The sequence below is a fragment of the Equus quagga genome, chromosome 6, assembly GCF_021613505.1.
Source record: "Equus quagga isolate Etosha38 chromosome 6, UCLA_HA_Equagga_1.0, whole genome shotgun sequence".
In the NCBI taxonomy this organism is placed as follows: domain Eukaryota; kingdom Metazoa; phylum Chordata; class Mammalia; order Perissodactyla; family Equidae; genus Equus; species Equus quagga.
The window spans coordinates 79964547-79990297 of record NC_060272.1 but is presented as its reverse complement, the minus strand read 5'-3'; the positions used below and the strand labels follow the sequence as shown (position 1 = coordinate 79990297).

Here is a 25751-nt window from a genome sequence, read left to right as displayed (position 1 = left end):
TCAGTGTCCATGTTCATCTTTAATATGGGTTGGTTTTTAAAAAGGGAGAAAGATGTAGGAATGTGATTACAAAATAAGTCCAGCTTTGCTTTCATCTCATTCTGTTCCATTTCTATAATGGATGGATGGATCCACTAGAATTTCTGCAAAAAAGACAAATAAAAAATATCAAGTATAATTAGTAGCCATCAACAAAACAATGAGACAATGTTGTGACCATGTATTTTTACACTTATAAAATAGTTGGGAATAGATTCCCAATGATATCATCAAAGTTGCTAGTGTGGGAGTTTCAGTTACAGGGATCATAAGTTACACATCAAGAAAAAGAGAGAGGCTGTTAACCTAAGCTGGCAAATGTCAACTGAAAAGTTTTTACTACCAATCAACTGTTAATTTTTAAATGTTCTCCTTAAATAACATATGTACTTTCTTTAGAATGGTAATATACTCACTTTCACCAGTTTTCTTTGTTGCCAACATCTTGGATGTTCTGTCCTTCATATTTAGTAAGAAATACTCTGCTGGGTGGCACAGCTTTAACTGCTACTGGAGTAGCTAGGTTTGAGTTGTATTTCGATAAAATCTAAAACAAAGCAAATTCCTTTTTATCAGGTCATATGAACAACACACATATAACTTGTTATAAAACATTCAAGAAAAGCCATAGAAAATTTGAGGATATGGGTTACGTACAGAATTTTTTAGCTGCACAGACAGTTCAATAGCACAGAAAAAGATGAAGATATTAGAAATGTAACTGGGATGTGGAGTCTTGATTTCTAAAGCCTTCTAATAAAATGTACTCTAAGGTTAATGGAAACAGGTAGCAGTGCATCCCTGAGAGCAAATTAAGCCTTTACAAAGAAAATATATATAGGAAAGAGGTGAAATAAATACTGAAAACAAAGATCATCAGCAATAAGGATTAGAAAAAAGAAGAATCTGAAATGTCAGCTATGATTTTTTTCATACATAATGTGATACATTAAATACAAGGTTTCTCTGCTTTAATGTAGAAATAAAAAGCAGGATCACCCACAGTGAAGCAGACAGAAGATACTCCTTCCTCATTTAGTTTATTATAATGCCCAGGAAAGCAGAGAAGACAGAGGAAGGAGGATAACAAATACTTTACTGATCTCCTAGGATGAGTCCATTCTAATGGCATTTGGGTATTTTCCCAAGTAGTTTTATCTTTCTCATGGCTCTCCATAAGCTAGGAAGGTTTCTAGAATGGTTATTAAGAATTCCATTTAGGGCCAGCCCCGTGGCCAAGTGGTTGAGTTCATGCGCTGTGCTTCGGCGGCCCAGCGCTTTGCCAGTTCGGATCCTGGGCGTGGACATGGCACCGCTCATCAGGCCATGCTGAGGTGGTGTCCCAGGTGCCACAACTAGAAAGACCCACAACTAAAAATATACAACTATGTACCGGGGGCCTTTGGGGAGAAAAAGGAAAAATAAAAATCTTAAAAAAAAAAAAAAGAATTCATTTGCCCAAGCAATAACTGCCAGACACTGTAACTTCTGTTAAGGGAGGGGATGCTCAAAGAATCAGACTGGTTCTAGGGTTGGCAGTTATTATAAATCAGTAGTAGACAAGTGGTAAATGATGTTGTCCTAAAGAATCAAATATCCCAATATATTTAAATCAGTATTTCTCAAACTAAGGTCCAGGATGTCTCAAGTTCAAGAAACACTGATATGGGGGCCGGCTCCGTGGCTGAGTGGTTGAGTTTGCACACTCTGCTTTGGCGGCCCAGGGTTTCGCCAGTTAAAATCCTGGGCATGGACACACAGCACCGCTCATCAGGCCATGCTGAGGCAGCATCCCACATGCCACAACCAGAGGGACCTACAACCAAAAATACACAACTATGAACCGGGGAGCTTGGGGAGAAAAAGGAAAAACATAAAATCTTAAAAAAAAAAAAAAAAAGAAATACTGATCTAGTTATTCATCGTAACCCACTCTGAAATACTAAGGGTAAATGACATTTCTGACTTTGCCAGCAACATCTCCAATGGAGACAACGGTCAACATGGCCATTGTTGAACAACTATTAGAAAATATTGTAAGGATACATCTCCGAACATGAAGTTAAAGGTAAAGAGAAAATGCCCCAAGAGGGCATAAAAGTATGATGATGTCACTAGCTTGGGCCTAAAAGCTCAGAATTTAGATGTTCTTGATACCCAAACCAGCATATTAGCCCAATGATAAATAATACAGTTTATATAAGTTTCAGGTCTTTAATATAAATATCCAAGTTTGAAAAGAAAATATCAGAAAAAAAAAAAAAAACAGCCTGGGAAAATAACCTGGAGAATATCTTCTGGAATTGTAGTTACTTTTGGAGGTGTAGGTGTTCTGAGCAGATTCTCATAAGAAGAAATCGTAGGAGAAGAGGGATTTGCAAAATTCTCAAAGCACTCGTCTGAATTTAAAACTAATGATGCACAGTCTTTCATTTCCAAATCATCTGTTAAACTATTTGTTTTTGATAATGGATAATCTGTGGACACCTGTTGAATAAAAATAAACCATTAAATTATGATGGTATAAAGTAATATAGTAAATAAAAATTATTAGTTCTTTTGGGGTCTCTAAGTAGGCCCAAAAATGACCCCTTCTTCCCTGAATGAGTAATAAATAAAATCAAGAAAACAAAGCAATGGCACATAGATGACAAAGTACCATCTTCATTACTAACAAAGGCTGAGCTAGAGCTTAATATGAAAACTAAATGGACTTGCTGACTGAACCCCAGATTTAAACAGATTCACCCATCCAGGTTCAGGCAACACTAAACTGGCCCAGACAGCATGGAAGAGCAGAAGTGTTACCACACGCTCTCACTCCCTAGAGGAAGAAAGCAGCCCTGAGGGAAGCTTAGCATGCAGTCACTCATGCTAGATTTGAGCAGTCGGGTAAGTCACTCCATCTCCGTAGGGTCAGAGTTAATAAAGCTAATAAAGAGGGAGTCACATCAGTAGAGCGCCTTCCACATCAACAGGAACATCAGAAGTGGGTTAACTGTAAATGGCAGGCGGCAGGCAGATAACCTGATACTTCAGTTGATAGCTTCGGCATTTTGTTTATCTATAGCTACACTGTCCACTATAGTAGCTACAAGGCTACATGGGACTATTTAAATTTAATTTTAAATTAATAAAATTTTAAAAAATTAAAAAGTCGTTCCTCAGATGCACTAGTCATGTTTTATGTGCTCAGTAGCTAGCTACACGGGACTAGTAGCTACCATACTGGACAGCATAGATTATGGAACATTCCTCAGTGTAGAAAGTTCTATCGGACAGCCCAATCTACTGTATTGGTTGTCTTAAGTGTTCACACCAACTTTAAAAACGGATGAAGTTTTGATTATAGTAAATTTGTTCACTGGGAAAAATTTGGGAAAACATAGCATAAAAATTACCCATAAATGTATCACCCATGGATAACCACATTTTGGTTTGTCTCCATCCATTCTTTTTCCTTAAAATAAAATACATGTGTATGTGTATATAAGTGTGTGTGTATACATACACAAATGTCATTTTCCATATCATTAAATATTTCTTGAAAACATTCTATGTTCACATGTTTTTCAAAACATATGATAGTTACATAATGCCAGATCTTACGGGTATAGCTTAATGTATTTTGCCTCTCCTCACTTATTTGACATTTAGATTGTTTCCCATGTTTTGCTCTTAAAAATAATGCTGTTCCTTCCTCTAACTTCTTTGTCCCAATGTGCCTTAGAATAAATTCTGAGACATTGTTAAAGGGTATGAAAAATTCTTAAAGCTGTTGATATATGCTGCTGAATTATTCTCCAGAAATATATTACAAGGCTGCATGAGTCTAAGTTTTTTAAACAGATTGTTTGAGTCTGAAAAAGTAGTATATCTGAGTTATTAGGAAAAAGAGTAGACCTTTCATTTTTATGGAGATATTACCAAAGCTGTACTGTTCCCTGCAGAAGGAATTTTCAAACCAGGAGTGCAAAATGTGGGTGCCAAAGGAGAATCTGTATACTCAGCATCTAGAAGACACATACAATGGTTGAAAATAAATATTTTAAAATAAAGTTGAAATAAAGATTTCAACTTTTAAGTTATAATCTGTGTCAATATAATCTGTGTACTTTATTTTTACTAATTTAAGAAATTATAGTGTGTGCTTGATTGGACAGGAAAAAACAAAACTGTCATATTCATATATCTAATTACCATTAGCACTAGTAACAGTTCAGCAAGGTTGCAAGGTATAAGTACAATATACAACAATGAATAGTTCTAGTGTAAGAGAAACAAACAAAAATAATTTGAAAAAAGATATTTTCACAATAGCAACAAAAAAGAATACTTACATATAAATCTATTAAAAACTGTGTAAGACCTTATGGAGAAAATCAAATTTCTGAAGAAGAAAAAGGAGGAGGAAGAGGGTGAGGAGGTCACTTGCCTTCCAAGATAGTAGGACTTACTCTAAAGCTATAGTAATTATAAATAGAGTAACATTAGACAGGGATGGAAAAACTGACTATTGGAACAAAAAAAGAGATCCTAGAAACAGCACCATGCACACACAATAGCCCACCCTGGTCCACAGGGGGTACGTTCTAAGATCCCTGAGGATGCCTGAAAACTGGGATAGCACCAAACCATACATATACATGCTATGTTTTTCCCTATACATACACACCCATGATAAAGTTTAATTTATAAATCAGGCACAGTAAGAGATTAACAACAATAATAACAAAATAGAACAATTATAGTAGTTCACTATAATAAAAGTTACTGCAGGTCCTAGCAATCTCAGCATAGGATTTTTTTTCTTATTCAGTCAAGAACTTTCACCTTTTCACTTAAAGGAAGCACCTCACGGCTTCTCTTTGGCAAATCTGAATTGCCAGCATCACTACTCTTGTGCTTTGGGACCATTATTAAGTAAAGTAAGGGTCTACTTAAACACAAGCACTGCAATACCGTGACCGCCATCTGATAACAGAGATGGCTACTAAGTGACTAACAGGTGGGTAGTACATACAGCGTGGATATGCTGGACAAAGGGATGATTCACATCCTGGGCGAGCAAAACAGTTGAGATTTCATCACACTACTCAGAATGGTGAGCAATTTAAAACTTATAAATTATTTCTGGAATTTTACATTTAATACTTTTGAACCACGATTGACTGCAGGTAACTGCAACCACGGATAAGGGGGACTACTGTACAGAATTTGATATCTGTAGTATCATGAAAGCAATCTTTAAAAAAAATCAAATAGAAAAAGTAAACATATTAGAAAAATGATCAGATTGACAAAATTTTATTAAGTCTAAAAATCAAGTGTTAGAAAAGGTGGAGAAACAGGAACTCAAATACTGCTGCCGGTGAGAATAAATCAAAACAGCCACTCTTAGGCAGCAAGTTAGCATTTTCTAGAGTAAGTGAAGATGTGCATCCCCTTTGATCTAGAAATCTACTCCTAGATATGAGAAACACATGTGCACGGGGGACAATTCATTAGAGCACTGCCTGTAATAGTAAAAAATAAAAACAACTTAACTATCCCTTAATAAGCAAATGAATAAATAAAGTGAATTAATAAAATTTAAAAATTCAAAAAATCCAAGAAGACCAACTCCACGGCATATAGTAGTGAAGCTAGCAAAAGTCAACAATAAGGAGAAAATACTAAGGACAGCCAGGCAAAAGAAACTAACCCACAAAGGAACCCCCATCAGGCTATCAGCAGATTTCTCAGCAGAAACTTTACAGGCTAGAAGAGAGTGGAATGATATATTCAAAAACCTGAAGGACAAAAATCTACAGCTGAGAATTCTCTACCCAGCGAAAATATCCTTCAAATACGATGGAGAAATAAAAACTTTCCCAGATAAACAAAAATTAAGGGAGTTCATTGTCACAAAACCTCCTCTTCAGGAAATCCTCAGGAAAACCCTCATTCCTGAAAAATCCAAAAAAGGAAAGGGGCTACAAAACCAAGAGCAGAGGAGATAAGTAGAAGGACAACAACAGAGAGTAGCAGCTCTACATCAGAACAGATTAAACCATGGGACGAGAAACAAAGGAAACTGAAGAAAACTGGAAAACAAGACACAAAATGGTGGTGGTAGGCCCCCACATCTCAATAATCACTCTAAATGTAAATGGATTGAACTCCACAATCAAAAGACACAGAGTGGCAGGATGGATCAAAGAACAAGATCCAACAATATGCTGCCTCCAGGAAACACACCTCAGCCCCAAAGACAAACACAGACTCAGAGTGAAGGGATGGAGAACAATACTCCAAGCTAATAATGAACAAAAGAAAGCAGGTGTCGCTATACTAATATCAGACAAGGTAGATTTCAAAGCAAAACAGATAAAGAAAGATAAAGAGGGACAGTATATAATGATAAAAGGGACTCTCCACCAAGAAGACATAACACTTATAAATATATATGCACCCAACACAGGAGCACCAAAATTTGTAAAGCAACTCTTAACAGAACTAAAAGAAGACATCAACAACAATACAATAATAGTAGGGGACCTCAACACACCATTAACACCAATGGACAGAACATCCAGACAGAAAATCAACAAGGAAATAATAGAATTAAATGAAAAATTAGACCAGATGGACTTAATAGATATATATAGAACACTTCATCCAAAAACAGCAGGATACACATTCTTCTCAAGTGCACATGGAACATTCTCAAGGATTGACCATATTTTGGGAACCAAAGCAAACATCAATAAATACAAGAGAGTTGAAATAATATCAAGCATCTTTTCTGATCATAATGCTATTAAACTAGAAATCAACTACAAGAAAAAAGCAGAGAAAGGTGCAAAAATGTGGAGACTAAACAACACGCTTCTCAACAAACAATGGATCCTTGAAGAAATTAAAGAAGAAATCAAATTTTATCTGGAGACTAATGAAAATGAGAACACGACATACCAAATCATTTGGGATGCAGCAAAAGCAGTCCTAAGAGGGAAATTCATCGCAATACAGGCTCACCTCACTAAACAAGAAAAAGCTCACATAAGCAACCTCAAACGACACCTAACAGAACTAGAAAAAGAAGAACAAACAAAGCCCAGAGTCAGTAGAAGGAGGGAAATAATAAAAATAAGAGCAGAAATAAATGATATTGAAACAAGACAATAGAAAGGATCAATGAAACAAAGAGTTGGTTCTTCGAAAGAATTAACAAAATCGACAAACCCCTAGCCAGACTCACCAAGAAAAGAAGAGAGAAATCGCAAATTAATAAAATTAGGAATGACAGGGGAGAAATCACAACAGATACCAATGAAATACAAGAGATCATAAGAGAATACTATGAAAAACTATATGCCAACAAATTGAACAACCTGGAAGAAACGGACAAATTCCTAGACTCCTACAATCTCCCCAAACTGAATCAGGAAGAAATGGAGAATCTGAATAGGCCAATCACAAGTAAGGATATAGAAACGGTAATCAAAAACCTCCCCAAAAATAAGAGTCCAGGACCAGACGGCTTCTCTGGAGAATTCTACCAAACATTCAAAGAAGACTTAATACCTATTCTCCTCAAACTGTTCCAGAAAATTGAGAAAGATGGAGAACTCCCTAACACATTCTATGAAGCCAACATCACTCTGATCCCCAAACCTGACAAGGACAACACAAAGAAGGAGAACTACAGGCCAATATCACTGATGAACATAGATGCAAAAATCCTCAACAAAATTTTGGCAAACCGATTACAGCAATACATCAAAAAGATTATACACCATGATCAAGTGGGATTTATACCAGGGACACAGGGATGGTTCAACATCCGCAAGTCAATCAACGTGATACACTACATCAACAAAATGAAAAACAAAAACCACATGATCATCTCAATAGATGCTGAGAAAGCATTCGACAAGATCCAACACCCATTTATGATAAAAACCCTCAGTAAAATGGGTATAGAAGGAAAGTACCTCAACATAATAAAGGCCATATATGATAGACCCACAGCCAACATCATACTCAATGGACAAAAACTGAAAGCCATCCCACTGAGGACAGGAACAAGACAAGGGTGCCCACTTTCACCACTCCTATTCAACATAGTACTGGAGGTGCTGGCCAGAGCAATTCGGCAGGAAAAAGAAATAAAAGGAATTCAAATAGGTAACGAAGAAGTAAAACTCTCGTTGTTTGCAGACGACATGATCTTATATATAGAAAACCCCAAAGAATCCACAGAAAAACCATTAGAAATAATCAACAACTACAGCAAAGTAGCAGGGTATAAAATTAACGTGCATAAATCAGTAGCATTTCTATACATTAACAATGAACTAACAGAAAAAGAACTCAAGAACTCAATCCCATTCACAATCGCAACGAAAAGAATAAAATACCTTGGGATAAACTTAACCAAGGAAGTGAAGGATCTATACAATGAAAACTACAAGACTTTCTTGAAAGAAATTGACAATGACATAAAGAGATGGAAAGACATTCCTTGCACATGGATTGGAAGAATAAACATAGTTAAAATGTCCATACTACCTAAAGCAATCTACAGATTCAATGCTATCCCAATCAGAATCCCAAGAACATTCTTCACAGAAATTGAACAAAGAATCCTAAAATTCATATGGGGCAACAAAAGACCGCGAATTGCTAAAGCAATCCTGAGCAAGAAAAACAAAGCCGGCGGAATCACAATCCCCGATTTCAAAACATACTACAAAGCTACAGTGATCAAAACAGCATGGTACTGGTACAAAAACAGGCCCACAGATCAATGGAACAGAATTGAAAGCCCAGAGATAAAACCACACATCTATGGACAGCTAATCTTCGATAAAGGAGCAGAGGGCCTACAATGGAGAAAAGAAAGTCTCTTCAACAAATGGTGCTGGGAAAACTGGACAGCCACATGCAAAAGATTGAAAATTGACCATTCTTTTTCACCACACACCAAAATAAACTCAAAATGGATCAAAGACCTAAAGATTAGGCCTGAAACAATAAGTCTTCTAGAAGAGAATATAGGCAGTACACTCTTTGACATCAGTTTCAAAAGAATCTTTTCGGACGCTGTAACTCCTCAGTTGAGGGAAACAATAGAAAGAATAAACAAATGGGACTTCATCAGACTAAAGAGCTTCTTCAAGGCAAGGGAAAACAGGATTGAAACAAAAAATCCGCTCACTAATTGGGAAAAAATATTTACAAGCCACTTATCCGACAAAGGGTTAATCTCCATAATATACAAAGAACTCACACAGCTTAACAACAAAAAAACAAACAACCCAATCAAAAAATGGGCAGAGGACATGAACAGACATTTCTCAAAAGAAGATATGAATATGGCCAATAAACACATGAAAAGATGTTCATCATCGCTAATCATCAGGGAAATGCAAATCAAAACTACACTAAGATATCACCTTACCCCCGTTAGATTGGCAAAAACATCCAAAACCAAGAGTGACAAATGTTGGAGAGGTTGTGGAGAAAAAGGAACCCTCATACACTGTTGGTGGGAATGCAAACTGGTACAGCCACTATGGAAAACAGTATGGAGACTTCTCAAAAAGTTAAAAATAGAAATACCCTATGACCCAGCCATCCCATTACTGGGTATCTATCCTAAGAACCTGATATCAGAAATCTCAAGAGTCCATTGCACCCCTATGTTCATCGCAGCATTATTTACAATAGCCAAGACGTGGAACCAGCCTACATGCCCAGAAACTGATGATTGGATAAAGAAGATATGGTATATATACACAATGGAATACTACTCAGCCATAAAAAAAAGACAAAATTGGCCCATTCACAACAACGTGGATGGACCTCGAGGGTATTATGTTAAGCAAAATAAGCCAGTCAGAGAAAGACGAACTCTATATGACTCCACTCATAGGTGGAAATTAGTATATTGATAAGGAGATCTGATCGGTGGTTACCAGGGAAAAGGGGGGGTGGGGGGAGGGCACAGAGGGGGAAGTGGTGTACCCACAACATGACTAACAAAAATGTACAACTGAAATCTCACAAGGTTGTAATCTATCATAACATTAATAAAAAAAAAAAAAAAATTTAAAAATTCATACAATAGAATACTGCTTAACAATTAAAATAGATGAACTGGACTTACATGGATTAATATAAATAACATAACCTTGAGTGAAAAAAGCAAGATATGAAAGTATGAATTAGATCTTGCCACTTATGAAATTTTAAAACAATGTAACTATAGAATAATCATTACTTTGGGGGAGGAAGGTAAGGAGAATAACGGAATGGGGCTGGGGATTTAGCCTTATGTATAACTTTAATTCAAAAAAAGATTTGAAGCAAATATACCAAGATGTTAACATCTATTTAATCTGATATTTCCAAGTACAGTCATACATTGCTTAACAATGGGGATACGTTCTAAGAAATGCATCCTCAGGTGGTTTCATCAGTGTGCGAACATCACAGAGTGCACTGACACAAACCCAGATGGTATAGCCTAGTACAGACCTAGGCTATGTGGTACTAATAGTATGGGACCACTGTCATATATGCAGTCCATTGTTGGCCAAAATTTTGCCATGTAGTTGATAACCGCATACACCTAAACACCTGGGATTCTAAGACAAGCACAGACAGGAGTTAAGAGCACAGGCTCTGATGTGTGAGGAACTGAAACACAGCATGATGCATAAAGCTGAAAGCCCAGAAGAGCAGTAAAGGCTGTGAACCAGGGACTAGAAAATATCTGCCCACTGATACTGGCTCCAGGGGAACAAGATGAAAGCAAGCTAAGCTAAAGGTAGAAATTCTTTGGAAAAATATTGAAAAATCAGAATATCAAGTCCATACAGTGTACAGTTGTGGGATCCGAGTTCACCCTGTGTCCAGAGCTTGTATTCTGAGCCAAGCAGTTAACCTCAAAGCTTGTCTGCAATTGGTAAACCCAAGGGGCCTGGGCTAGGGTAAGCATGAAACAGCTCCACAGGGGTGCCCTGGGACCTGACAATGGCACACAGAACTTCCAATGAAAACAACCTCATTTGAAGATGAGTTCACAGTTAAAAATTAAAAGCATGTGAGGAAACCACCACCCAAGAAAGAGAATCAGAGCAGTAAATGAGAATGAACACCTTCAAGAGTCTTTCAGATACATGTGTTTAAAACATTCAGAGATAAATGATGGCACAGAAATCCTAAGCAAGAGAATGATTAATGGAAGGAAAAAAAAGAAACAGTTACATTTGAAAGAAAAAACTTAGAAAACAGAAAATGTATTCATTGGAGTAAAAATTCAATCAATGGATTAAAACAATAATTTAGACTCTGTAAAAGAGAAATAGGAAAGTGGAAGAAAACTCTAACAAAAGCACAAAGTAGCATAGAGAGAGGGAAGGAAAACATCAAAGGGAAGTTAACAAACTGAGGAGGCTGAAGCATAACATTCTAAAACATACCTTACAGGAATTTCAGGAGAAAAAAATTGAGGAATGAGGGGAGAGGTAATATTATTAAGGAGATAATGTCAAGAGTATTTTCCAGAATTGATGACATGAGTCCTTAGTTTGAAAAACGACACCAAATTCTAAACACAGTAAATGAAATGTAGACTATCAAAGACAAAAATCTTATACACTACCAGAAAGAAAAGACAGATTTTCTACAAAGGAAAGCTGATCAGACCAATAATCCTCTGTTCATCAGCAGCAACAGATACCAGATCACAACAGAATAATTTCTATAAAATACTGATCAAAAACAGTCCTCAATCTAGTGGTCTATACCCAGCTAAATTATCTTTAAAAGGAGTGAGGAAGACAAAAGAAAAAAATGTTTTCACACATACAAAACTAGAGATTACTTCACACAGACTATAAATAACATTTCAGAAAGGACTACTAAAGGATGTACTTTAACAAGAAGAAAATAAAACCCAGAAGGAATGAGTGGGATATAGGAAGCAATGGTAAACATAGAAAATGGTAAACAAATTACTAAATTTTAATAAGTATAGGCTATAAAAATTTAATAATGGTACTTTGTGGCATAAAAATAGGGTCAAACTAAAGTACAATAAAAACTCTCATAATAAGCTTCCACTTAACCAAATTACTAATGGATAAACCTAAGCTTTCCATTCCTGCCATAAAATATATTACCAACGGTATCCTGAAGGATTTCAGCTAGTAACTATTCTTTAAAAAATCCATTCCACTGGGGCTGGCCCGGTGGCCGAGTGGTTAAGTTCGCACGCTCCACTGCAGGCAGCCCAGTGTTTCGTTGGTTCGAATCCTGGGTGCGGACATGGCACTGCTCATCAAACCACGCTGAGGCAGCATCCCACATGCTACAACTAGAAGGACCCACAACGAAGAATATACAACTATGTACCGGGGGGCTTTGGGGAGAAAAAGGAAAAAAATAAAATCTAAAAAAAAAAAAAAAAAAAAAATCCATTCCACTTCAGAAGTCATAAAGATATTCTCCTTTATCATTTTCTAAAAAGTTTACAGTTCACTGGGAATTAATTTCTGAGTATAGTGTGAGGTGATGGTCCAATCTCTCTCTTTTTTAAAATAGGTTACTCTTTAATATGATCATGTTTTAACTTATAAGTCGAGCTGTAAGCTTACTATGAGTCAGTTGTATTTTTTCCTGTTTATGCTAGCAATACTTGTTAATTTAATGTCACTGAAATTACAAGAAAAAGAGAAGTTTTCTGAAAATATGTCCAAAACTTTGTAAAGACCTGATAAAGACAAGTTACTTTAAAAAACTTGAAAATGAATTTGGTATAGCTGAAACAATTATAAATAATTATTCAAAGAAATCATAAAACTCCAGGATTTTTTTATTTTTTATTTTCATGGAAACCAATGTTTTCATGTTTGCTGGGACAAATATGAAAACACAAATGAAAATTTTCTTTAAGTTCTTGTACTACTTAAAAAAACACAGAATTTGAAATGGTAGCTGAGGTAATCTGAGTGTGGTTTACGTAAGAAAGATAATGTAGAACTCTAATCAACAGGCTGAAGCTAAACTTAAAAAAAGGTACTACTGGCCCTATATCAAAAGATTGGTGAATTTATATATATTTATATGTTTTAAGTTAAAATGTTAAAAACAAGCTGACAAATACTAAATATAATCAGCAAGAGTATGAAAAACATACCAGAAAATTATATCTTCCTTGTGTATGAAATCATGCTGAACCTGAAGGGAATGGTACTTAATATAATCCAACATTATGAACTGAGAAGATGCAGAAGGCTGCATCTGCAAGGTGACAGAACCATTTTTGTACAAAGATAGTCTAGAAGGAGTATAGCTGAGAAGTAACTTGATTTTTACACTTACCATTTTTTCCCACCTGCTGGATTACGAGGCCAGGAGTGGCAAAGAAATTATCATTGGTCACTGGTTCTGTTTCTATGGCCTCCTCATTGGCATGACTCACAGGGAAATTATAAGGTAAAAAAAAAAAGTTAGTATTAAATCTCTGGGAAAAAATTTAATCTTATTATATTTCATCAAATCTGGATGAACATTCAGTTCTGTTTATTGAACAGAAATCCCATGGAACAAATATATATATATTTATTTTTTAATGTACATCCATGGCCCAAAAAAGGTTAAGAATCATTTTGTATTGATAGTTTTGACTTAGAAGTCGGTTGAGAATCTCTGACTTAAAGGAAAGTTGTAAGTTCAACTCAGTTCCAATATGGGAATTGTATAGCCCATGGCTTCAAAATCATAAAGTGGAATTTTACGAGTACACAAATACAGATTAAAACCTTGGCATTTTTCTGGACTCATCTTATTAAGGGTGTTTTAGGCAATTACCCAGATGTCTAAAATATAGTTGAGGAGTATCACTGACTAGTTCAAGATGGTTCAGTCAACCAACTGTCCTCGCCTAACTCACTGAATAATCTTTACTTCAAAAACACCTTCAGGAAATACTACATTCTTATGTAAATTAGAGTGTGCTTCTGGGCTATTCTGTTCCAGTTATAGGTCCATTCTGTGACAGTTTTATACAATTTTACATACTATAGCTTTATATATTTTAGTATCTAGTAGGTCAAGTCCCCTCATTACTATTATTTTTCATTATTTTCTTAGCTATCCTTACTTTTTATTCTTCCAAATAAACTTTAGAATCATTTTGTCAAATATCCCTCTTTCTCCAACTCAAAAAAAAATTCTATTGATCCTACGGAGGCTTTGTTGTAACTGTATGACATCTATAGATTAATTTGATATGATTAAACATCTTAATAATATCCAGTCATTCTCTTCGGGAATATAATATCTTTCTTCGTCCTAACTTCCCCTTTATATAACTCAGAAATGTCTTAAGGTTTTAATCATATAGGCCTTTCACCTACAACAGGCATGGGTATTTTACTTTTTTGTTCCAAATTTGAATGGGCTTTTTCCACTATAGTTACCAACTAGTTATTAATAAAATATAGGAAAGCATATTATTTTAAATAGTTATTTCATATAAAACATATCTTGTGTCAGCCTCTTTCTTGAACTTTTATTATTTCTAGATGTTTTAGATGTGACTTTCTTGAGTTGCCCAGATACAAAATAATGGCCTAGAAATCTTTCTTAGTTCTATTTCCTATCTCATTACATTGGCAAGAGCATCAAGAACGATGTTGAATGATGGTGACAGATAGCTTCACTACTGAGTTAGATCTCTATATTGTTTATGATGTTAATGAAGCATCCTTTCATTTAGAGTTTGAGCAAGCATTTTAAATGAAGAACAGGTGTCAAATTTTCTCCTATTCCTTATTGGCATCTATTGAGATTATTGTACCTTTTTTTCATTATTGAGTCATAGAAATAATGTATTTTATGAGTTCCCAAATATTAACTATCTTTGCATTCCTGGGATAAGCTTAATTTGGAAGTTGCCCATTATACTTTTAACATTCTGTTGAATTCAATTTGTGAGTATTTTAATTAGGATTTTTACATCTGTATTCACAAATTAGATTGGGCCAGTTGCCTTTTGTGTGCTTTCTCAGTGTTTGTATCAGGGTATACCAATCTCATAAACTGCACTGCAGAGTTTTCTGTCTTATTCTATTTTAGAAAAATAACGTTTTTTTGAGTCTATGTTCCAATACAATTTATTTATGAAAATAGGCAGCAGGCTGGATTTGGCCTGTGGCCACAGTTTGTAGACCCCTGAGACAGACAGTTCTTTTTAAAGATCATTATTTTCATAGTATCTCATTCTTAAGGCAGTTTTATAATTTTGTATACATTATACCCCCACTGACTCTGTGGTAAGCAGGATGGGTATGATACATCCACTTTACTAGTGAGGAAATGGAACATGGAGAGGTTTTGTGGGTCTGCAGCCCCCCAGGTGAGGTGTTGGCACCTGCACTAGAACATAAAACTCTTCTTAGAAAAAGAACTTCTTATGTAAGACAGAACATATATGTTCTCTGAAATTGTGCAAGGATTAATCCAGAAAACCATCTGTGCCCAGAATTTTTTGGAGGTAGTTCTCTGACAACTTTTTTCAGTTTTTCTCTGACTTTTGTTCTATCCTGGTTTTCTACTTCAAGTCGGCTTTGATAATTTTGTATTGTTTTCAAAAAACTTTCATTTATCTAAACCTTCCAAATTTCCCAATACTATATCCTGCAGTATTTCTAATAGCTTAAAAAAATCAAAAATATAGGCCTTAGTTCCTAATTTTGTCATTTATATTTATGTTTAACTAAGAACCAGTCTTAGATTTATCAATTCTACTCTTGTAAAAATCTTTTATAATCACATTTTATCTTTAGTGTTTATTCTCTTCTTTTTTCCCTAGACATTGCTTGGCTACTCTGATAACGTGGTATTTTCATTTTCAATGTAAGTCTTTAATTACCATTTCCATACAAATCACCCCCAATCTCTTTAGTGTAGCATGAAATTCATCACTGAGCTTCAAATTCACTTTACAAAACCTAGGCTTAAGAGCACCTCTACAGGCACCCAAAAATCCAAAATCGACATGTAAATCCATCACCTTACCTCCAGCCAGAAGGCACTCTTATCTTAGCTGTTTCCCTGAGCATCACCCCGGGCAACAAAGCAGAAATCTGTGATTCATCCTGGATCTGCTTCTCTTCCCAGGTCTCCATACAAAATAAGTCACAAATTCTTACTAATTTTACCCCTTTAATTTTATTCTCTATCCCACCAAATGCCATCTTTTTTCAGGCCCTCATGTAAACTGAGGAAACCAATAGCTCACTTTATTTACTGACAGAATTGGCGATTCAGCAAAGTTTGAAATAAGAAGTATCTGAAAACATTTTGAAGGAAAGATAGTGTCTGAAACATCATATTTCTTCTAGGAAAAATCAATAAATGCAAAAGATTTAGAAAGTTCCATAAAGTGTGCCTTGTAAGGAAGCTGCTTACCTTTTATTCTTCTTCACATTTTTAAGTCCCATTGTGTAGTCTTCATTTAAACACATAGTATATTCAGAGATACCGAAGTGTTCTAATTTAGGAGTCACACACTCAAAATCATCCATCTTGAGTGCACATTTTGGAGTCTTTATTACCTTAACTGGTGATTGTTTGGAAGACGGAGTTATGATCTTTGGCTCTTCCTTATGGCTGTTTACTGCCTGTGGAGGGTTTGGTAGAACTTGGGATACCATGTACCGCTCAAGTCCAAAATCTGAAAGTTGTGGACTACGTGGAGACTTCTCAGAAACAGAACCGCTTGGAACAGCAGGGTCAGACAAATCATCCTTCACATCAGGCTTTTGAAGATTTTCATGCTTAGCAGACTCTGGTTTAGACTCAATGACTTCCTGCTCATCCACTGGGAGGAAAAACCAAGGAGGTCATATTCTGGTCAAACATCAAACCAGGAAATCTCATGTACTAAAACCACATAAAATAGCTTCATTTGAAATGTTCTAAATCAGCAAAAGTCCTGATTCTCTCCTCAGTCTCTAAAAGTTTTATTTCAATTGTCCATTTAGTAAATTTCTGACATGTACCTCTTGTCTACCCGTATACCATTTTGATGACACAGTAGAGAAGGGAAATACACTAAAGTGTTAAAAAATGAAAAATCAATACCCACAAATAAAAGTCCATTTTCCTTACTTCTTCCCCAGTTAATGTGACTTATCAGTCTTTCTTAATATATTATGAAACTATTTTATCATTTAATGACATTAATTACAGTGTGTGGAATTAAGTATGATCTGGATTTAACACAAAGTATAACATTATAACTTTAGATTTTTAACTTACAGATGCCTAAGTTAAAAAGGAAAGACTGTTACACAGAGATAAATTTTTATCCTCATTCAGTCTGGAATACCTGTATCAAAAGCCTAGTTGAGAGAACTAATAGGAGAGCATTAGACAGACCTGTAGCTTCTCACCTTCTATAGGTTATATATGGCTCCAGACCCCATACCCTTAATCACTACACTGGACATTTAAGACTAAATAATTTACTAACAACTGTACTTTTTCCCACAGTCCTTTGCCATTTCCTGGGTACACCACTGGTTAATGAATTTGGTGTGAAACTTAAGTTGGAGTTAAAACATCCAGGATAGCACCTACAGCACCAAGAAAGAGTTCAAGAGGAAGAAATACTAGCTTTTGGTATAAGAGACAACAGAAAATCAAAAAGATAACTAGAAAGAAGATAAGTGGATTTGGTCAGGATCTGGGCAGAGATTAACTTAACAAACGATAGGGCTTCAGTGAGACAGCAAGGTAATAAAGTAGAGAATGCAATGGGTGTAGGAAAATGCAGAAGGACAAATGTAACATGTATGTTAAAGAAATGTTGTATGGGGGCCAGCCCCGTGGGCCGACTTGTTAAGTTTCTATGCTCCTCTTTGGTGGCCCAGGGTTTCACTGTTTGGATCCTGGGTGCAGACATGGCACCGCTAATCAAGCCATGCTGACGTGGCGTCCCACATGCCACAACTAGAAGGACCCACAACTAAAAATATACAACTATGTACCGGGGGGCTTTGGGAGAAAAAGGAAAAATAAAATCTTTAAAGAAAAAAGAGAAGAAAAGAAATGTATGAATCAGTAGTTGGAAAGGGGTGATGGAAAGAAGGAAAAGAGAAAGGAGAGGGTGAAATGAAGGAAGAGACACAAAATGTATTTGGAATCTCCCATGGGATAGGCATTTCTATATGTTTCACTCCATTTAGTTTTCATATTAACTGCTCCAAGCACAAATTATCTTAGGATATTTTTTCCTCATTTTTATATGAGGGTACTAAACAACATTTTGGAGAACACTCAGTTGATAAAATTTAAAGAGCCAAGGCTTGAGCCCATGTCTTTTGCTTCCAAATGCTGCCATGTTTAGGCTTTAGGAGGGAGGGAGTTAACAAAAAGATTTGTTTTAAATGATATTGAAAAAATGTCATTTGGTTGCTAAATTAGAAATATTAATTGTAACAATCATACATATTTACTGAAAGAAACGGGAAAAATTTTTTCTAAAATTTCCTGTTTGTTGCATTGTAAGAAGAAAATATTTGTACTTTTCTTGTTATGAATTGAAATGCATTTTTATATGTCTGACAATGACCTTTTTTGTTTCTGTTTACTCCATCTTTTAAAGGAAAGTCTGGAGTTGAAATGGGGTCTATCAGACATTGCTATAGATCCCTGTCAGAATCTTTTGGGTCCAAAGGAAAAGGATATAAATAAAATCATCACCATTATCACTACCCCATAGGAATGTATTATCATCCCCATTTCACAAGTGAGGAAAAAGCAATTTAGAGAAGATACCAACGGTCGCACATGTAGTAACTGGTGGGGCCAATATTGAATCCATGGCTTATTCACACCAAAGTCAAATGAGTTCTGTCCCTTATACCATGTGGACTGTTTAATATATCTTTCATACATATCCTCAATACATATTTGTTGAATTCAATTAATATTTTATTTATGTACAAAGATCATTCTCATAATAGAAATGAAGACACGGAAGCATACTGTTAGTATGGACATAACAATAACAATATTTAACACTGGGTAATTAAGATGGCAAGTACTATTCTAAGCAAATTCTATCTCATTTAAGCCTTATACAACCTCAGAGGTAGATACTATTAAATATCTCCACTTTACAAATGAGAAACTGAGGCACAAGGTTAAGTGACTGGTCAAAAATAACACAGCTAGTAAGTGGTGGAATCAGACATGAACTCAGGCAGTTTGGTTCTAAATTCTAAATCACCGTCCTACACTACCCTTCATTAGAATTTTAAAACTAAAAAGGGCTATCAATTTATATAGCCAAAAATCTCTTGTTCTACAGAAGAGGAAACTGAGAACAAGAAAAATGAAATAGCATGCCTGAAGGTTGGTCTCTCAGCTATTTATTGGCAGAGCTAATTAGAAACCAACTATCCTCAAGTCACATAGATTTATCTTATACTCTTCTTTTACCTGGCACTGTGTTAGCGCTCATCTATCATTTTGGAAAGGACAGCAAGGACTGTCTTTATATTGCACCACTGATCAGCACTGCATCCAGCACACAGTGAGTGTTGAATAAAAGATGATCAAATGATGGTCATATAACGGCAGAGCCAGAACTAGAAACCATGGCCAAGCCTACAGTAGTTTCACTTAATCATGCTGCCTTCTTTCTTTAATACTAAAACAAATGCTATAAAACTCAAGTTATTCACACCTGAATTTTTCTTGGCACGCGGATTATATCCATACTTCTGGAAAAACTCTCTTATTTTCATGATATCCATTGAATTTTTTTTCATCAGTACTTTTGTTGCCTTTATGAAACCAATGCTTTCTTGAGTTTCCAAACTTGCTTTATCAAGAAGAATACTGACATCACCCTTTTATGAGAGAAGAAAGTACATTATAATTTCTCTAACTTTTGACAATCTGTTTAGATTTTAAAAAGTGCCACATATAAATGATAAATTATTATTATAGGAGTGATACCTTTAGAGTCCGGACTTCTGAATGAAGGTCATGTAAAATTCTCAGTGGATAATCTTCAAAGTCTTCGATATGAATATTGAAAGGAAAAAGTACAATAAGGAAAAAGAATAGAAAATATGATTTAGTATAGTTTCTTAGAATTATAAAATCCTTATAGGTATTTACTTATAATTTATATCCTGTCAATCACAAAGAAAAGTGTTAGGCCTTTCTTTAAAACTTTAGTCCTACTCAGCAATTTTTTCCTTTCTGGTGAGAACCTTTTGGTCCTATTTTTAAAATCTTTGCCAATGGCAACACTTATGTTTTCTTCTAAAAGCTTTATTGTTTTGCTTTTTGCATTTAGAACTACAATCAATTGATTTTTGTATATGGCATGTGGTAAGGATCAAGATCCCTTCTTTTTTTCCCTATTAGTGTCCAATTAACCTGGCACCATTTACTGAAAAGACATTCTTTACCCACTGCACTGTCACCTTTCTTATTTATCAGTTGGTCATATACATAATGTAAAAGCAGTTTTTAAAAAAGGATTATATTTCTCTTTTCTAAAACATGCTTGTTTTGAAGATCTTCTCTTTCTACCTGTTAAAAATTGACCAATTTTCACTAGGAAAATGCAAACCTAACCCAATGATATCCTATTTTATACACACTAGAATAGCTATAATCAAAAAGACAGACAACAACAAATGTTGATAAGGATGTGGAGAAATTTCAACCCTCATTCATTGCTGGTGGAAATGTATAATGGTGCAACCACTTTGGCAAACAATTTGGCAGTTACTCAAACAGTTAAACATAGGGTTACCATATGACCCAGCAATTCCACTTCTAATTGTGTAGCCAAGAGAACTGAAAACGTTATGTTCACACAAAAACTTGCACACAAATGTTTACAGCAACACTGTTCATAATAGCCAAAAAGTGGAAACAATCCAAATGTTCATCAACTGATGAACAGACAAACAAAATGTGATATATCCATACAAGGGAATATTATTCAGCAATAAAATGGAATGAAGTACCGATATATGCTAAGACATGGATGAACTCTGTAACATTATGCTAAGTGAAATGTCGGTCACAAAAGACTACATACTGTATGATTTCATTTATATGAAATGTCTAGAATAGGCAAATCTATTGACAGAAAGTAGATTAGTAGTTGCATAAGGCTAGTGCGATAGGTGAGGGTGGGATTATGGGGAATGGTTGTTAACAGTTACACAGGAAAAGTTTCCTTTAGGGGTGATGAAAATTCAAACTTATTGTGATGACAGTTGTGCAATTCTGTGAATATACTAAAAACCATTGAATTGTATCCTTTGAACAGTGAATTTTATGTTATGTGAATTATACCTCAATAAAGATGTTTTTAAAAAGTCAACCAATTTAATGATTCATCACTATAATCATAAAAGGTGAAATTTTTTGTGATAATTTTCTCTAATTGTCACAATTCCATATTTTCTGTAATATATATGGGCCAAGAATTGAAAATTATTCCAACTTTTTCTTGTAAAGCTAAAAGAAAATGCAGAATTTGTGTACACAGGTAATACGTTGGTAAGAAGGTAAGTTAGCACAAGCTTTGCGGAAAGCAATTCACCTATATAGCAAGAATCCAAAAATGTTAACACAATTTTGTGTCTTATTGCATTATCTTAACTATATAAACAAAATCAAACAAAAACAAAGCAACTCTAAAAAGAAGAATGGTAGAAAAGCTACTAAAATATTAATAGAGGTGTCTTCTGATGGCAGGGTTACAGGACATATTTATTTTCTTCTTTCTACTTTTCCATATTTCAAATTTTTTGCCATGCACATACATTGTTTTTACAGTCACAAGACTAAACATTTTTAAATGGCTGGAACACTAATCACAATATAATTATAGTAAGGAGTCTGTGTCTATAGGGTATACTATTTTAAGGCACATTACAATTATGACATTTATAAAATAATCTCAAAATCTGAACTACTCTTGCAATAACTTTTAAAAACCTATAAAACGAAAGTTTTGTTGTTAGTGCCGTAGAGTGGATATTCCAACTCCTAGCGACCCTGTGGGACAGCAGAGCAGAACCTGGTCTTTCTGCGCCGTCCTCTCCCCTTCCCACGCTCCATCAGACGATGCTCCGCTGCTATTCACAGGGTTTTCATGGCCTATTTTTTCGAAAGTGGGTGTCCAGGTCCTTCTTTCTAGTCTTGTCTTAGTTTGGAAGCTCCGCTGAAACCTGTCCATCATGGGTGACCCTGGTGGTATTTGAAATACTGGTGCACAGCTTTCAGCATCATGGCAACAGCAGCCACCACAATGTGACAACAGACAGACAGACGGGTGTGTGGTTCCCTGACCAGGAACCAACCCGCGGCGGTGAGGGCACCAGATTTTAACCGCTAGACCACAAAATACAAAGGTCTGTAGTAGAGAATTTTGCTTCATTTATTTAAAAAACAAAAAAAACCCCCTCCCCCCAGTAGTAAGTACTAGTGTTTGTGTTGAAAATATGGTTTGTTGGGAAAAATACAGACTCTTATTGCAACTATGGACCATTTGGGTGAGACAAAAGTCACTACACATGTAAAGAACAGTGCTAAATAGCTGCATTTTAAAAAGAAAGTGTAATTTTGCTTATACTGTATTTTTATTGATAAACACACGTTATATGTGACTTGAAAGCATATCATGTCTAAATTAGTGTATGCATTATGAGCTCAGTCTGTTAATTTAGATTTTTCTTCCTAAATGCCGCTGTTCCTCTTCGCAACATAATAACGTGCTACTTTCACTATTCAAGGAGAGTACTGTGGTTGCACACAGAACTAAAACAGTCATACTTGCGGGGTCATACGAGTAAGCAACGAAAAGGCGGCACTTGCGGCCCCTTGCAGCTGCGCTAACGAGAGGTCGAGCATCTTGATAGGTGTACCACCTCACCCCACAGCTCTTCCGAAGCGCTCCTCCCACTGCAGGCAAGTCTCGTTTCCTGTGCGTGCACTGTCCCTTGTTAGTGCCCTCTGACACGCGCACCCCGGACGGCTGCGGGCAGCGTGAAGGCCCCTCGCGCGCAAGTGCACCCAACGCCCGCAAGTCCACCCAACGCCCGCCTGCCTCACTCACCGCTTTCCTCTCCGTGCAGCGCTCGCTGCAGCCAGGCCGTCTCGCGGTCTAGGGTGATGGCCAGAGACCGCAGCTTCCCATGGAAGCTTCGGATCAGCTCCATGGATGAGGACTGTTCAGCAGGACCCCGGGCGCGAGGAAACACCGCCACTCGGATTCAGGGCCCGCCAGTCGTTTGAACTCTTGGCGCTGGAAGCGTCATTGGTCCCGCAGAATCGCACAAATCCTCTCTCGCGATAGCTGAAGTCTCGCGCGAAGGAGCCAAGAGGCTCCGCGCAGCGGGCGCACTTCCGGCGTCGTGTGGGCCGGCGTGCGGGGCGCCGCGGGGCTCCTGAGGACCGCGCGTGGTGAGTGAGTGGGTGTATTTCGGCGCTGCTGGCGTCCGCTCCTTCGCCAGTCCACCCTGGGTGGGCTGACCGCGGCCTTCTGGGTTGGGGGTCGGGAGTCGGGGGTCGGGGGCGGTGCGCGTTCTCGGGATGGCGCGTGGCAGCGAGCGGAGTTCGCGCGCCTGCTGCCAGGTGCCGCGGCCGGCTCGTCGCCAGCCGTTCCCGGCTTCTGTCCTCTTCGACAGGCGCCATGTTCCTGACCGCCCTGCTCCGCCGCAATCGCATTCCTGGGCGGCAGTGGATCGGGAAGCACCGGCGGCCGCGGGCCGTGTCTTTCCACGCGAAACAGAACATGCGCCGTCGCCTGGAGACAGAGGCTGAGAACCATTACTGGCTGAGCGCGCCCTACCTCACGGCGGAGCAGGAGTTCGGCCACGCCGCGGGCCGCAGGGCGGCGGCCTTCGAGGCCATCAAGGCGGCCGGCGTGTCCAGGTTCCCCCCGCACAGACTTGTCGTCGACCAGCTCAGCCACCTCAACGTCACCAAGAAGTGGTCCTAAGCCCCCTCAGCCCCCTTCGGCTCTGCCCCCCGGGGCTGCCCCTCTGTCCCCGACTTGGAGCCGAGCGCGGAGCCTCCGGAAGCGCGTGCGCGTGCGCGGCGCCGCTCGGCGGGAGTTGGGCGTCCTGGCGGCGGCCGCGCGGAGCGCTGCGGGCGGGCTGCGGGCTCCGAGCCCCCGAGCCCCCGAGCCCCCGAGCCCCGAGCCTCAGAGCGGGGAGGCTGCTGGGAGCTTCGTCTTGGAACGTTAGTTTGCTTTCCATCTGTCGACAATGATGGTCTCATGTAAATGAAAAAATGAGCTTTTCCAGTTAAACTTACTCCTAAAAATAGCGGGGTTTTCTGGGATTTGCTACTTAAAGTGGACAGAATTGCTACATGAAGGTGTATTCTAAGAAATCTTTGTTCAGATATAATAAACAGACCATACAATTCATCAGTTGAAAATTGTTTGTTTTTTCAAATAACCTTTTTCTAAAGATAGTAAAAATAGTCAAGCGCTTTACATGTGTTACCAAATACGGTAATCTTATTGCTTGGGATTATTTTACATGTGAGGAAACATTTCAGGAACTTGTCTAAAACCCCTAAACTTGTCTAAAATGAGAGCGACTTGGGTTTGAATTACTGTATAGTCCAGAAATCGTAACTTAAACGCTTTTAAGAGAAAATTTTCAAAATATGTAGAAGAAAAAATTCAATCCCATTACCCAGAGATAATCCTCATTCACGTATATTTTTTCTTTTAGTCTTTTTATTTGCATATACTTTTTGAAAATATATTGAGGTCACATGGATAAGTAGAATTTAGTGCCCAAAGCTCTCCATTTAAAGCTGTGGTGCACGTTGCCAAATGGCTTTCCACGAAGGTAGTAAAACAGCAAGACTGATGTATGAGTGCCAATCTCATTTGCCTACACTGAATGTTTTCATTGAATGTTCTTTTCATTAACAAAAAATACCATGTTTTGTTAGTTACAGGGTTCACATTTTTAATATCTCCCACTAGTATGTGTAGGCTTTGGTGCAGACATTGATTTTTTTTTATTTGTTGCACCTAACAGAGTTCCTGACACATGACAGTTGACTAACCAAGCTGAACTATGTTGTTGGTAGGTCATATTCTTGTCTAAGTACCTGGTGAATGCTTTTTATAGCTCACAGAAATGTCTCTGGTGCATATGGGCAACTTAGTATCTCTGAACTTTTATTTTCATACCTGGAAATGGTGAGCGCTAACGCTGTTTAGGAGAAAGATGAGGAAAGAAGGCACAGGGGACGTGCTTGATACCACAACTACTTCTATTGCTCTGATCTCTGTATAACTCAGAAGCTGTCTTTGACTTTGGAGTTTGATAAAATAATGGTAACTTGAATCTCAGAGAAGCAGAAGGATATTAAAACCTTGAATCTAAAGAAATGGAAGACAATTCATGAGGAGACAGGTGTTTTAATGCACAGTTAATCATATTTAAGTTTTAAAACAATCTTGTGAAATAGATATCCCCACTGTACAAATTAGAAGCAAGCTCAGAAATGTCAGCAACGTTTCCATGTTCACACAGCTAATAAACTCTGTAAAGATAGAATTCAGGTCTAGGTTTATTTGAAGACCATATTCATTTTAATATAGCACACTAACTACTATAAATAAAAGATTGTAGCTTTGT

General features: G+C 37.2%; 2 protein-coding genes across 3 annotated transcripts; one reads left to right on the top strand and one right to left on the bottom strand.

The window, feature by feature from the left end:
- SKA3 (spindle and kinetochore associated complex subunit 3) lies at positions 1-23334 on the bottom strand. Of its 2 annotated transcripts, none has more exons than XM_046663825.1 (9): positions 23201-23334; positions 20071-20132; positions 19796-19961; positions 16510-16921; positions 13417-13511; positions 3967-4052; positions 2323-2526; positions 456-586; positions 1-143 (listed from the first exon to the last, which is right to left on the bottom strand). In XM_046663825.1, exons 1-8 carry the CDS (start codon positions 23301-23303, stop codon positions 458-460), a joined length of 1257 nt encoding a protein of 418 aa, XP_046519781.1. In that variant the 5' UTR covers positions 23304-23334; the 3' UTR covers positions 1-143; positions 456-457. The 2 variants fall into 2 exon arrangements, with proteins under 2 accessions (XP_046519781.1, XP_046519782.1); XM_046663826.1 differs by having other exon boundaries at positions 2353-2526.
- Positions 23335-23455: 121 nt separating this feature from the next.
- On the top strand, positions 23456-24517 carry MRPL57 (mitochondrial ribosomal protein L57). The gene is made up of 2 exons (XM_046663828.1): positions 23456-23547; positions 23772-24517. The coding sequence occupies exon 2, from the start codon at positions 23777-23779 to the stop codon at positions 24083-24085; it is 309 nt and encodes a 102-aa protein (XP_046519784.1). The 5' UTR covers positions 23456-23547; positions 23772-23776; the 3' UTR covers positions 24086-24517.
- Positions 24518-25751: the final 1234 nt, after the last annotated feature.

Excerpts from the sequence above, each read along its gene's own strand:
- SKA3 (XM_046663825.1), bottom strand. The coding sequence starts at position 23,303 with ATGGAGCTGATCCGAAGCTTCCATGGGAAGCTGCGGTCTCTGGCCATC. Across the intron at positions 16,922-19,795 it reads GCGTGCCAAGAAAAATTCAG|TGGATGAGCAGGAAGTCATT; the intron begins GTGTGAATAACT and ends TTTTCCTCCCAG. Across the intron at positions 4,053-13,416 it reads CCAGCAGGTGGGAAAAAATG|ATGCTGAGTATACAGATTCT; the intron begins GTAAGTGTAAAA and ends TGTGTCTTCTAG.
- MRPL57 (XM_046663828.1), top strand. The coding sequence starts at position 23,777 with ATGTTCCTGACCGCCCTGCTCCGCCGCAATCGCATTCCTGGGCGGCAG.